This window comes from Erythranthe guttata, chromosome 14 (genome assembly GCF_056151865.1).
Source record: "Erythranthe guttata isolate IM_541 chromosome 14, IM_541, whole genome shotgun sequence".
Lineage (NCBI taxonomy): Eukaryota > Viridiplantae > Streptophyta > Magnoliopsida > Lamiales > Phrymaceae > Erythranthe > Erythranthe guttata.
In genome coordinates this window covers 23,566,071-23,577,500 of record NC_142546.1, presented here as the reverse complement: position 1 = coordinate 23,577,500, position 11,430 = coordinate 23,566,071, and the positions used below count along the sequence as shown (strand labels likewise).

At 36.4% G+C, this 11,430-nt stretch overlaps 4 protein-coding genes and 1 non-coding gene across 5 annotated transcripts in view; 3 read left to right on the top strand and 2 right to left on the bottom strand.

Moving 5' to 3' along the window:
* Window positions 1-2,011, top strand: part of LOC105959274 (F-box family protein) — a 2,461-nt gene extending 450 nt beyond the window's left edge. The window contains exons 1-2 of the mRNA XM_012983335.2: window positions 1-585; window positions 1,382-2,011. The exon at window positions 1-585 is cut by the window's left edge and continues 450 nt beyond it. Of these exons, the coding sequence (XP_012838789.1) occupies window positions 1-585; window positions 1,382-1,840 (1,044 nt within the window). The 3' untranslated portion in view covers window positions 1,841-2,011. The remainder of the gene's footprint in view (window positions 586-1,381) is intronic.
* Window positions 2,012-2,264: 253 nt separating this feature from the next.
* Window positions 2,265-5,578, bottom strand: LOC105959273 (LIM domain-containing protein WLIM1). Its single transcript, XM_012983334.2, has 6 exons — window positions 4,918-5,578; window positions 3,806-3,927; window positions 3,191-3,287; window positions 3,021-3,064; window positions 2,809-2,898; window positions 2,265-2,712 (listed from the first exon to the last, which is right to left on the bottom strand). The coding sequence occupies exons 1-6, from the start codon at window positions 5,213-5,215 to the stop codon at window positions 2,515-2,517; spliced, it is 849 nt and encodes a 282-aa protein (XP_012838788.2). The 5' UTR covers window positions 5,216-5,578; the 3' UTR covers window positions 2,265-2,514.
* A 907-nt stretch (window positions 5,579-6,485) lies between these two features.
* Window positions 6,486-6,557, top strand: TRNAP-UGG (transfer RNA proline (anticodon UGG)). The gene has a single exon. It is a non-coding gene; the product is annotated as a tRNA-Pro (tRNA).
* Window positions 6,558-7,009: 452 nt separating this feature from the next.
* ZCW7 lies at window positions 7,010-10,603 on the bottom strand. The gene is made up of 6 exons (XM_012983333.2): window positions 9,986-10,603; window positions 9,722-9,863; window positions 9,172-9,331; window positions 8,754-8,951; window positions 8,517-8,581; window positions 7,010-7,504 (listed from the first exon to the last, which is right to left on the bottom strand). Exons 1-5 carry the CDS (start codon window positions 10,485-10,487, stop codon window positions 8,576-8,578), a joined length of 1,008 nt encoding a protein of 335 aa, XP_012838787.2. The 5' UTR covers window positions 10,488-10,603; the 3' UTR covers window positions 7,010-7,504; window positions 8,517-8,575.
* On the top strand, window positions 7,147-7,964 carry LOC105958756 (uncharacterized). Its single transcript, XM_012982761.2, has one exon. It carries the CDS (start codon window positions 7,147-7,149, stop codon window positions 7,801-7,803), a length of 657 nt encoding a protein of 218 aa, XP_012838215.2. The 3' UTR covers window positions 7,804-7,964.
* Window positions 10,604-11,430: the final 827 nt, after the last annotated feature.

Here is an 11,430-nt window from a genome sequence, read left to right as displayed (position 1 = left end):
CGCCGCTGCGGCGACGCCGCCGCCACCGCCGCCTCGTCATCTTCCCCGCTCGTGTTCTTCGAGTGGGCCCCGTTCTACATCACCTGCTCGAGGATTACCCCGTCTAAAGACGGTGGCTACGAGGTCATCAAGAAGCCATTTTTATGGATGAGCGTTGCTTCGAACGGAGAGCCGGTGAATTACCTCGATCCGGATGGGAAATTTGCGTTGACGGAAGAGGATTTGATGGGGGAATCTGGTCTTGCTGAGAATGAATTGATTCAGGTAAATGTTAGTTTCATAGGTGAATGCCATGCTGTGGTGGAGGAAAATTTAGGGTTTTCTGGATTTGGGAAGGATTCGAGCTCGGGGAATTTGAGAGGTGAGGATTATGAGAACGTGTACGGATCTCCGCCCGACAAATTGATGACGGAGATTTATCAGTACTTTGCGAATAGGACAAGTCCTTCTGGTAATGGATCAAGGAGGCAGAAAAGAAAGGGGAAGGATAAGCAGGGGAGAATAAGGAAATGGGAGCCTGAGCATTTCGTCAAAATCGTAAATTGCTCGCCCAAACCCGCCCGCCCATTGCAGGGCCTTTGGAAGGTATTGAGATTTAACAAAGTTTTAATCTTGCTAAAATCTATTGAAAATTTGTGACATGTAATTCTTTTGTCGATTTTATTCGTTCTTGCAAAATTTCGTGATTTTGTAAAATTGAGGGTCTGCATGATTGAAGAAGTTTGAGATGGTTGCATTTTACTCTGCTATTTTTCGAATTGCTTCGTGCTTCTCATAATTCGAAGCAAACCAGATTCTGCATTTATTGATAAATAAATGGCTTTATTGGAAATTATATTCAAACGATTGTTGTTGTTATTGTTTTGGTGATACTCTGTTTTATGCTCTGCTTCCAACCGTCTGCTTCTCTCTGCCTTAACAAGTATCGATCTTGAACGGGTTTCTTTTTTTTTTCTTCTCAATAACCTCTTGGCAATCGATTTTTTTCACTCTTGCCAGTCTGATTGTAACTAAATTTAGACTGCAATGATGGAGCTTTAGATTAAAATTGAAATTTGTCTGCTCAAGTAGAATTGTCGACCTGTTCGTTTCCGCAATTATGTCCCGGAAACAATTTTGTGATGTGTAGAAATTATCGGCCTTACATGATTGAAGCAGCTTCAAAAGGTTGCTATTTTCAAACTGCTTCATGCTTCTCTTAATTCAAAGAGAACCAGATTCTGCATTTATTATTGAATGACTTTTCATAGAAATTTAATTCAAAGAATTCTTGTTATTACTGTTTTGTTCACATTCTGTTTTACATCTGCAATTTACCATCTTTTCTTATACATTTTAATCTGCAATTGCTGCTCATTTTTTTTTTAAACTTTTATTACAGGGTATTTGTGAGAACATGAGTTTGGACTTCTATCTAGTGTCCTACGACGATGTGGGAGGTATTGCTTGCCGTAAAGTTGGAGACTCGAACAGAGCTCTAACTTACCACGCCCCGATATTCTGGACATCAAATTTGACGTTTATCGAATCTCCATTTTCTCCCGAAGAGGATCACATATACAATTGCCGCTTGCATCTCAGGCCACCTGTCGAAGCAGATCAAAGCCTGCTTTTATCGTCAGACAGTCGAGATATTTCTGTTTCCCACATGCTTTACATCAACTCGAGCTACGACTTAGTTATTCCAGACTTAGTGGGGACCATTGCGAATCCTCGGCAGATGGAGGGAAGAATTTGGCAGTATGAAAACGGGACGTTCGGTTTTGGGTTTTTACGAGACAGTTATATTATAGACCTCAAGCATATTGCAGTAGATGGTCATCTTCTTGATACAGTATAACCATGCAATTCTTGATTGTGTACCTTTTTTTACAAGACATTAGTGTAGATTTCCTTGCTTAGGAATTCTATTTGTACATTAGAATATTTCTGAAATTTTTTGTAGGTGTTTGCTATTTGTGGTACTGTGTAACAGTATTTATTGAGAAATAAAACATTTAATTGTTTTTAATAGTTGCCATTGGCTCATTGTAATAATATCTTCTGTCTTCTTAGACTCTGTTTGGATCAAGAAAAATGTCAACTAAAATAGATTTTTGGTTCAGTTAGGTTGTAAATACGATATAAAATGTTCGAATTCTAGATTTTCATTTGTTTTTGTATTTTCGTTTTCTTCATTTCAAAATCCATGAACCGATCAGAGCTTTAATATTTTTGACATATCATCATATTTTTGGCATTGGTAAAAATTACTTGTCTGCAGGTTCACAAAATCAGCCTTTATTATTATATTATTTTAAACACCAACAAAATTTGAGGTCACAAGACAAAAATGTCAATCAAAAGACAGGTTCATACATAAATTTGGAAACATTACATCGACTACAAAAGGGTTTCTCAAGCTCGAACTCATTCTTGATCGCTGGGAAGTGGGTCGAACTCGAAGAGTTGAAAAAGGGAAAACAAATAATTGAAAAAAACTTGGCGCGTATTTTATTTGAAAAGGGATTAAGATTACTCAGATACAGAAGTGGCTTTGTCGTGATCGCCCTCAAGCTGACTTAAATTGCCTTTCTCCTTAATAAGTTGAAGATGGTGGTGCTTACAGTACAAACGGCCCTCGTGTGCGATATAGTTTGATGGACTAATGACACATCCTCCATGGCTGCATTTGAAGCAACTCTTGTGGTACGCTGTTCCATTCACAGACACCTGTTCGAGACAATTTATTTATTGCACGGAATTTATCATTTAATTACTCGTGAATGTATTCTTTTGGTTATTAATAGTATTGGTTTTGGGTTTTACCTTCTCAGTTGGGTAGACTGTGTTCTTGCAGGCGAGGCATTTCTCTCTTGTTCCACCGAACATACCTATCATTTTATTTGCCTGTGGTTTCTGGATCAAGAATTATATGATATATCAATATTTAGAGAGAAAAAAAAAACATTTTTCGTATAACACGTATAATCATTGGTTTATACGACGAATATTTATAGTCCCTCAACAAGAATTCTTACCTCAGTGTCAGAAGGTTTCTCCGGTTTCGCAATCTTCGGTGTTCCTATGTAGGATAAGTAAGCTAGTGTAAGTATTATTGACTTCAAAACTCAACACACACACACACACACACATATGTATATATTGTGTAATAGTCTAAAAGAAATGTATATATTGTGTAAGTATATACCATCGAAGCTTTTGTCAAGGCTTCCAGTTCTTTTGAAGAGCTGATCAAAGTGTGGCCTGCAATAGAGCACTCCCTCGAAAGAGTTGTAATTGGCCAGCTGTAATTAGGACACACCAAAAACGTTTTTAACATTAAAAATATGAAACTTCCCCTTAACCAATTAAAGATTCTTTCTTCTTTTTTTTTTTTTTTTTTTTTTTGTTTTGTTTTTTTATCTAATGGCTTGATGGAGCACAGATCTACTGAAAACAAACAGAACATTCCCAGATTTACAAGAAACAGAACTGCAAACTAAAACAACAAATCTTGGAATATTTGCACTGATAAAATTAGTTTAAGAATACCAATTGAATAACCACTAAATTAAGCCCAGAAACCACACACACGCACATATTTTCACATTATTTTATCCAAGATCTATATTTCAATGGGCAACTGAGAAGCCAAGAATTTGCAGATCAATTCAATTGTGCAACAGAAAAATGAAAGTTAAAATTAATACATAAAGCTGAAGAATTTAAATCATACCACAAGAAATTGAGATTAGAGAGAGAGAGAGAGAGAGAGAGAGAGAGAGAGAGAGAGAGAGAGAGAAAGAGAGAAACACACAGTAACCTTGAGAGTTCCATTGCAATGGTGGCATCTAAAGCAAGCTTTGTGGTAAACTCTGTTATCTGCCGTCAACTTGTCCACCAAATAAACAGTCTTATCACAGGCCATGCATTTCTGTGTTGTTCCTGCAAAAGCCATCCCAATCAATATTTTGCTCTCTTCAATTCCCAACCAAGAAACTGAGAAACTACTGATTTTCACTGTGTGTTGTGTGTTTTTCTTTTTCTTTTTAGAAGTGGGTTAGATAAGGGCAGGTTTGGAGAGAAGGGTATGAGTGAGTTACAGGGAATATATATATTGAGGGGTTGTCTCTATCTTTTTTGTCTCGATGAACTTTATCGAGTTATTTTTAATCCTGTATTTAAGCTAACAGTTCAAATTCACCGTGCGTAACATCTACAATACAATAATTAATTGGAGAAAACAGCTATTTCGCAATCATTTGGTCTTTTATCACACCTACCCGGTCCATAATACACCCGGGTAAAATGCACTGTGTAGATCTTTACCGTTTATATATACATAATACGCACACACCCACCTTGGTATGTGTAGATTAACAATAAAAATTCATTCAGTGTAACACAGAAGCATCCACCCCAACTACCATTTTGCTTCTGTCTCTTTCCTTTATTTTTTATTATTGCTTCTTTATTTGCTATCTTCTTTACTTGAATTATCTCTACCGACATTCCTTTTTTCAAATGAAAGCATTAAATAATTAATAAACGTTTTTTATAAGATAACTGTTCTGCACTTTATTTCCAGATTTGTTACTTTCAAATTTTCTACGAAGATAACTGTTAAAAAGGTGTTAATTGCAATTACTACCCCTAGGAAATTTCGATCTGAGCTTTTAGTCACTGTCATAAAAAAAACTGACAAATACCCCCTCAATGGATATCAAATGACCAAACTGCCCATCAATTTTGCATGTCTCTTCTCTCTTCTTCCCCGTTTTTTTTTTCTCTCTCTCGACGGAAGAATTAGGTCTGTGGAGAATGCCTTTTTTTTTTTTTTTTTTTTAATCTTCGATCAGGTGCATTCATCAGAAGAGAAATGAATTGCTACTTTGTGGAATTCAAATGCAGCAGAAGAGATTAGACCGATCTTACCTTGAATTGATTTCGCCGGATCAATTGATTCGTTGAAATCTGGAGATGATTTCGAATGTCGAATTTGGGGATCTATGGAGGCGTTGGATGTTGTTACCTCCCGGAAGGATTTCGGTGTAGCGATCTCTATTGATTCGGATGGCTCCGGCGGGTTAGAAATGGGCGCCGGCGCCGGCGCCGGCGTACCTTTAAAGGTGGCGGGGGGGTGGACAATTGGTTTCCCCTTCACCGCTGCCAATAGTTCACGAGACAGGGGAGGGAAATGTTGGTCGAACGTCGAAACTTCGTCAGGCTGCATTTTCCGCTGACCTGACCGGAACAATGTCGCCGGAATCTGCTCGTCGGAAGGGAAAAAGTCAACGCCGGATTCAGAGTTGATTTGTCCATTTTCGCACAATTCCAAGCACTGCGGACATGGCTTCTCTTTTGATGGAATTTCCCCTTTTTGCTTTTTCAGAATTTTGCTTTAATATTCCAATATAGATCTGTGCATTGACTAAATATAAAACAATCATAAAATATTTTAGATGAAAAATGCAAAATAATTAAGTAAATTTATATTTATAAAATTAGAAACAAATCTGTTACAACACAAATTTTTTTTAAATCTAATTACAGAAATTGTATGATAATGTAACAAAAGTTTACAAAATTCCACTGTGCTCTTCTAATTTAAAAAAATATACATATAACAAAAATAAACATAAATAAAAATATTAGATTTTAACAAATATTTTTTAGAAACTTTTTTTTACCCATCTATTCTTTATTTGTATTTACTAAAGGGTATTTCGGTCTTTTTCATGTGGATCAGTAATAATGCAATTAACAAAACAAAGAAAGTCATAATTGTTTCTTGCAATCTAATTGAGGTCACATGTTTCGTAGGAGCCCACATTGGTTGGGCTCATCATAATGCGACTTCTTTTGATCTTTTTTCCCATTAACGTGTGAAATGGTAATTTAACATGAAAAGATTGTCACAATCACAAATATATGTTTTCATCATTGGTATTAGAGTAAATTAACACTTAGGCCCTCTACGGTTTGATCACATTACATACAAACCCCTTATATTTTCAATATAAGCACATGACTTTTTTGTCGTATTCTACTTGATAAATAATTATGCTCGTTAGGAAGATGATAAATTTGAAAATACAGCAGTATATTAAAATATAAGGGAGTCGAGTGTCTATATTACGAGTATAAGGAGGTGACGTGCGAAATGGTCAAACCACATAAGACTTAAGTACTATTTTCCCTTTGCATTTTATCAAGAACTAATACTTATTTCTGCAAAAATAAAACAAATAGTGATATGATGCTGCCAGATAGATATGCCCGACACAAGAAATGGATGGTGATTATGCATGGTAGTGAAAGGATTAATAAAAAAAGGTATAATGAAAGAATGATTATAATATTCTCATGACAGCATTTGGTCTTGAAATAGTTAGCTGGCTGAGATTCATTTTAACAACAAATTCTTGTCTCCCGACTTTTGAGGTCAATGATGTTATGAAAAACTTGCGTTTTATTACAACTGTAACAAATGATAACAAACCGGGCATTTGGTCTAGTGGTATGATTCTCGCTTTGGGTGCGAGAGGTCCCGAGTTCGATTCTCGGAATGCCCCTTTTTTTATTTTAATTCTTATTTAACCGATTAAAATTATACATAATAATAGTCTGTTGACAGTTTTAATATTTTTTATCACGAAGATTAATGCAGCAGCAAAATAAGATTATTTCTTGACAGTTGACATCAATTTTATAAATATTTCTCCCATGCAAAATTCAAACTGATACTTGTCTTTCACATCAATACCGTGTTAGAGAATTCAGAATATTGAACTTCTAAATAGTTGTTCTTGTTGAGAATAATCTTAGTCTTCGGACCACACTGAATATAATAACACACTAGTTTCCTGTTAATTAATTCAGCTATGTTCTAATTAAAAAAATGTTACATTGGCAGAACAATCAACTCAATTGGTCAACTTTTAAATATACAGATTAGTAAACTAAAGAAATCTCATAATATTTTAATTTCATTAACCCCCTCCCCAAGATGTCAAACCATGTTGCATACGAAAAGAAGAAGCTTCCATGGAATTATCGAAAAATACTTTTACATTTCTTCTATAAATCCCGAGAAACAAAACAAAATCAACCACAAACAGATAAAATTCCGAGAATTACTACCAAAACGAAAGAATTGCACAAATGTTCATCTGTGGCAGCAGAAGCTTCAGCCATCACAAAAAAGATGAAAACTACAACAGCGAGTACTGTACCTTAAAGAGATCGAAAAGGAGCAAAAGTTTAAGCAATAGCAGCAAGATTAACCCTTACGCAAATCGAGGCCTGGACAAATTCTCAGCACTTTTATCCGATCTCGACGAGAAGAAGCAGCAGATTTACATGCAGATGGGGTCCGAGGAAATCTCCTTTGTCCAATTCGTCTACTCCAGCGACTCAAAACAAGTAAAACCAATCGTGGTCAAAGTTAGGAACAATAAGAACAACCATGGTTTCCTCAAGCGTACTCCTTCGAACATGAGCAACACTGTAACTCCCAATCCTGCAGATGCAGCAGATAAAAGTTTTGACGCAGTCGAACGAGATAGAGAAATGGTAACAGTAGTATCCCAAGAGCAGAAGTCTACAAGATGGAAGACAAGCTTTAGGCGTGACGATTTGAGGAGACCTAATTCTTATTGCTTTTTCGCAATCTTGGTTTTGATTTTGCTGTTTCTAGCGATTTATGGGCGATCTTTCGCAATTTTCTGCACAACAATGAGCTGGTATTTGATTCCTAACATAGTCGGAGGAAGCTCATCGTCATCAAATGGGAATAAACGATTGATTTTTCGTCCCTAGATTGTTATCTCACTTAGTTTTAGGTTTTTTTTTTTAAATTTGGTATTCTTTATTTGGTTCGTTTTTAAACACAAGAATCCATGTTTGACATGTATGTACATTATGGGAATTTAGTAGTTGTATATTTATGTCTGCGTTTTCGTCTATATCAATTGGACAAAGTTACTTCTAAGAGTCTACCGAGCATGATTCCAATGTCATTTTTAAATTAAAAAATAATAGACTCCAGATAAATTTTGATATGTTCAGCACCTACTCTAACTACTCCCTCTATTTGGTAGACTATTTATCATTATCAAGTTAATAAATTCTATTGAAAGCTCCCCAAATTCTATTTATAAATTAGTTTTTAGTTTATTTATCTAAACGAGATGATATATTTCAATGTGTGATGCAAACATATAAACCTGAAGACTCTGAACGAGTCAACATATAAACTCGCCCACATTTAACATGCACGCAATTCTAATTCTATGCATTTGTAAGGAAATGATCCAATTAAAGGTACAAGTCAACCAAAACAAAGGCGGCCAGGCGGGTAAAAAATAATGAGACAGAAATTGCACAAATAGACAATAACCATGAAAATTCGTCATGGGAACAGTTATCTCTTTCTTTGTAATAACATATTTTTATCCAATTACGAGTAGTCATGATGTCAGGTCAACAAACATTAACCTTGAGCCCAAGGGAAAAAACATCATTTTGCTTACCTCAATTCTAAAGAATTTCGGCTCAACCATGAAATCTTCTGTGACATCCAAACTTCTCTTCAATCCTGTAATTTAGAGGAACTAAAGTAACTATTGTGGTATACGCAAGTTTCACGTAATAATTTCTTCGTAACTTAAACCATGTAAAGGCATGATCTTTCAAACAAGAAGAATTCTTGTCATTGCAAGATATTTTGCCATTGGGACCAAAGGTTAAACTTGTCTTGTCATTATTACCTTCAACCGCTTTCTCCGTGCATCGTCGGGGCTAATTCGAGAGACTTGTGCATGCCTTCCAGAAGCTTCATTTCTATAATTTCCCACGTCAGTTACCGGCATCCATCTTTTACTTTGTTCCGATCGGTTTCTACTGTTCCGAAAGAACCCATCTCTGTCCCATGTCACTTCATAGTCAGCCCTTAAGCGTGATCCTTGCTGCATTAAGTACAAGTTGTTTTCTCAACAGCAATTCTTATTCAACACGAGTAAAATTAATTGCAGGAATTATGGGCCAAGTCTATATTTTACTAGTGTAAGTTCTTAAAATGAGAGATGAAAAGACCAAAATATGGCATAGGAAGAGCAGAAAATTATTACATGTTCCCAGCATATTTCAAATTAAACGAGTCAAAAAGTTGAATGAATAACTGTCTACCTTATTTAAGGAACGGCCAGATAAAACCTTCAAGGCGTTGCAGAAGTCCTTGTGACTTTCAAACTGAACCACAATCTTACAATTGAGACCTGTAACTAGGTTCCCGCCATCTTCATCCTCATCCTCACCTATGTCATTGTCCTCACTAACATCAAGATTCCTATCGATGAAAAAACAGTTCAAATGTATAATAATCAGGTGAATGAAAATAGAAAACGATAGCATGTCTCGCCACATGGGGTTCTAGAGCTCACTTATAAATTTTGACATCAACATCACCTTCGACGAAATTACAAAGATTACGAAGACAAAATGTCAATCTTTGAAAACCTATTATTGTCCAGAGAGCTTGCCCTATCTTACGAGTACTTCGTATATACTATCTTATGCTTACTCGTCACTCTAAAGTAACAGCAGAATTACGAAAATGAAGCAGGGGTGATGTGAGATTCAAAAATCATGTTCCACGAGAAATTAGCCACTCACGTTAACAATGAAACGTCAACACGACCCATCAAACAATAAATTAAAAGCCAACATAAGCACAAACCTTATTTTCCCAAACCCCGAAAAGATTGTGTGAGTAACTAGCATTGATGGTTTCGACGAAACTCGAGGCTCTGCAAACCACCTTGAAGGAAGACCTCTCAGTATAATTGTATCAGGCTGCTGCTTCTCACTTCTCGAATATCCTACCAAATACAAAATTACTCATTGATTAGAAATATCATACTTGAATCCACCCATTACTGCATTTCATGTATGAAACAAAAGGAAAACCTACAGAAACTCAGACCGAATAAAATTGACTAACCTCTGGTTCCAAACGCGGCAAGCTCCTCCCACTCTTTCCTCATGCCTTCAAAATCATCCCCTTCTGGAACCTCAGCGTTCAACCTAAATTTGACGCCCTCCAAATTCAGCTCGATTCCATCAATCTCCGCCGCGAATTGCTTCCTCCACTTCAGAAACTCCTCCCCAATCGCGTCTTCCCCATTCAGACGCAGCCTCTTCGACAGAAACCCTAAATCCACCACGATGAAGCTCCCACGCGCGACGGGGTCCTCGCGCTTCCGCTTTTTCAGGTCTCTGTACTTGAATACCTTGATGTCTTCTTCCGGAACAGCTACCGAGTGTGATTTTCTGAGGTAGTCGATAAAGGAACGCTTGAACTTCCACTCGTCGATTGGGGATACGGATTTGTCTGCGCGGTGGATTGTTAGGTTGAGTTTAATGCGGGGGGTGAGGGAGAGACCGGATTCGAGGTCGGACGACTCTGTTGGTAGGAGGGTTTTGTTAGGTTCAGGGTGGCTCATGGTGGAGCGTGGTGGCGACGCTCGGTCGGATTCTTTTTTTTTTCTTTTTCCTATTTGTCGCCACAAGTGGACTTGTTTTTCGTACCGTCGGATTGACTGCTGATGAGAGGGCAATTTTATATTTATTGTTAGGGTAAATTACAAAGACCCTCCTGAGGTATGGTCAATTTACAAAAAAACCCCTATTGTTTGGATAATTACATCTACCCCTCAATTTTGATTTTTTTCTTACACTTCCACCGTTATGGTATCAAATTAAACATAATCATCTAGATTTCGTGGAATGTGCTCTATTTTGTACTCGTTTTGTGTAAAAATACAGTTTCTGATGCACCATAATCTGATATATACAAGCCAAAAAACACATATTATGATCATCTTGCTTTAAAATGTACAGTTCGAATGGGATAAAACGGGTACAAAAGTGATAATATTTCATATAATCTCGAAAATTCTACTAAATTTGAGGAGTTGAGAGGTGGTTGTAATTATCCAAACAAGAGGGGGGTTTTCATAATTTGACCATACCTCAGAGGTTGGTTGTAATTTACCCTTATTGTTATAATTCAGCCTTTATTTTTTGTGTTTGCATAAATGACCCCCCTAACTGTGTAGTATTTCATTATAATCCCTTTTTTGATTTTCTCTAACATATATAAGTCCCTTTGTTGTAGAATTATTTTATTCTACTTCATATCACCTATTTTGGTCTAGTACATTTTAATTTAATAGATTTTTGAGTAAATAAATGTCCTTTCATTATTTGAGAATGTCAAATTTAGGGTTAATTAGAAGACCCAATTTTTTTTAAAAAAAATAGCACACATTTTGAATGTGCTTTTTAAATATTTTTAATCCATAGGTCAAAACGAAGGGTCTTGACCAAATTTCTATTTTTCTTGACCGATGGTGAATTAGCCAATTTCAGAAACACATCCAAAAA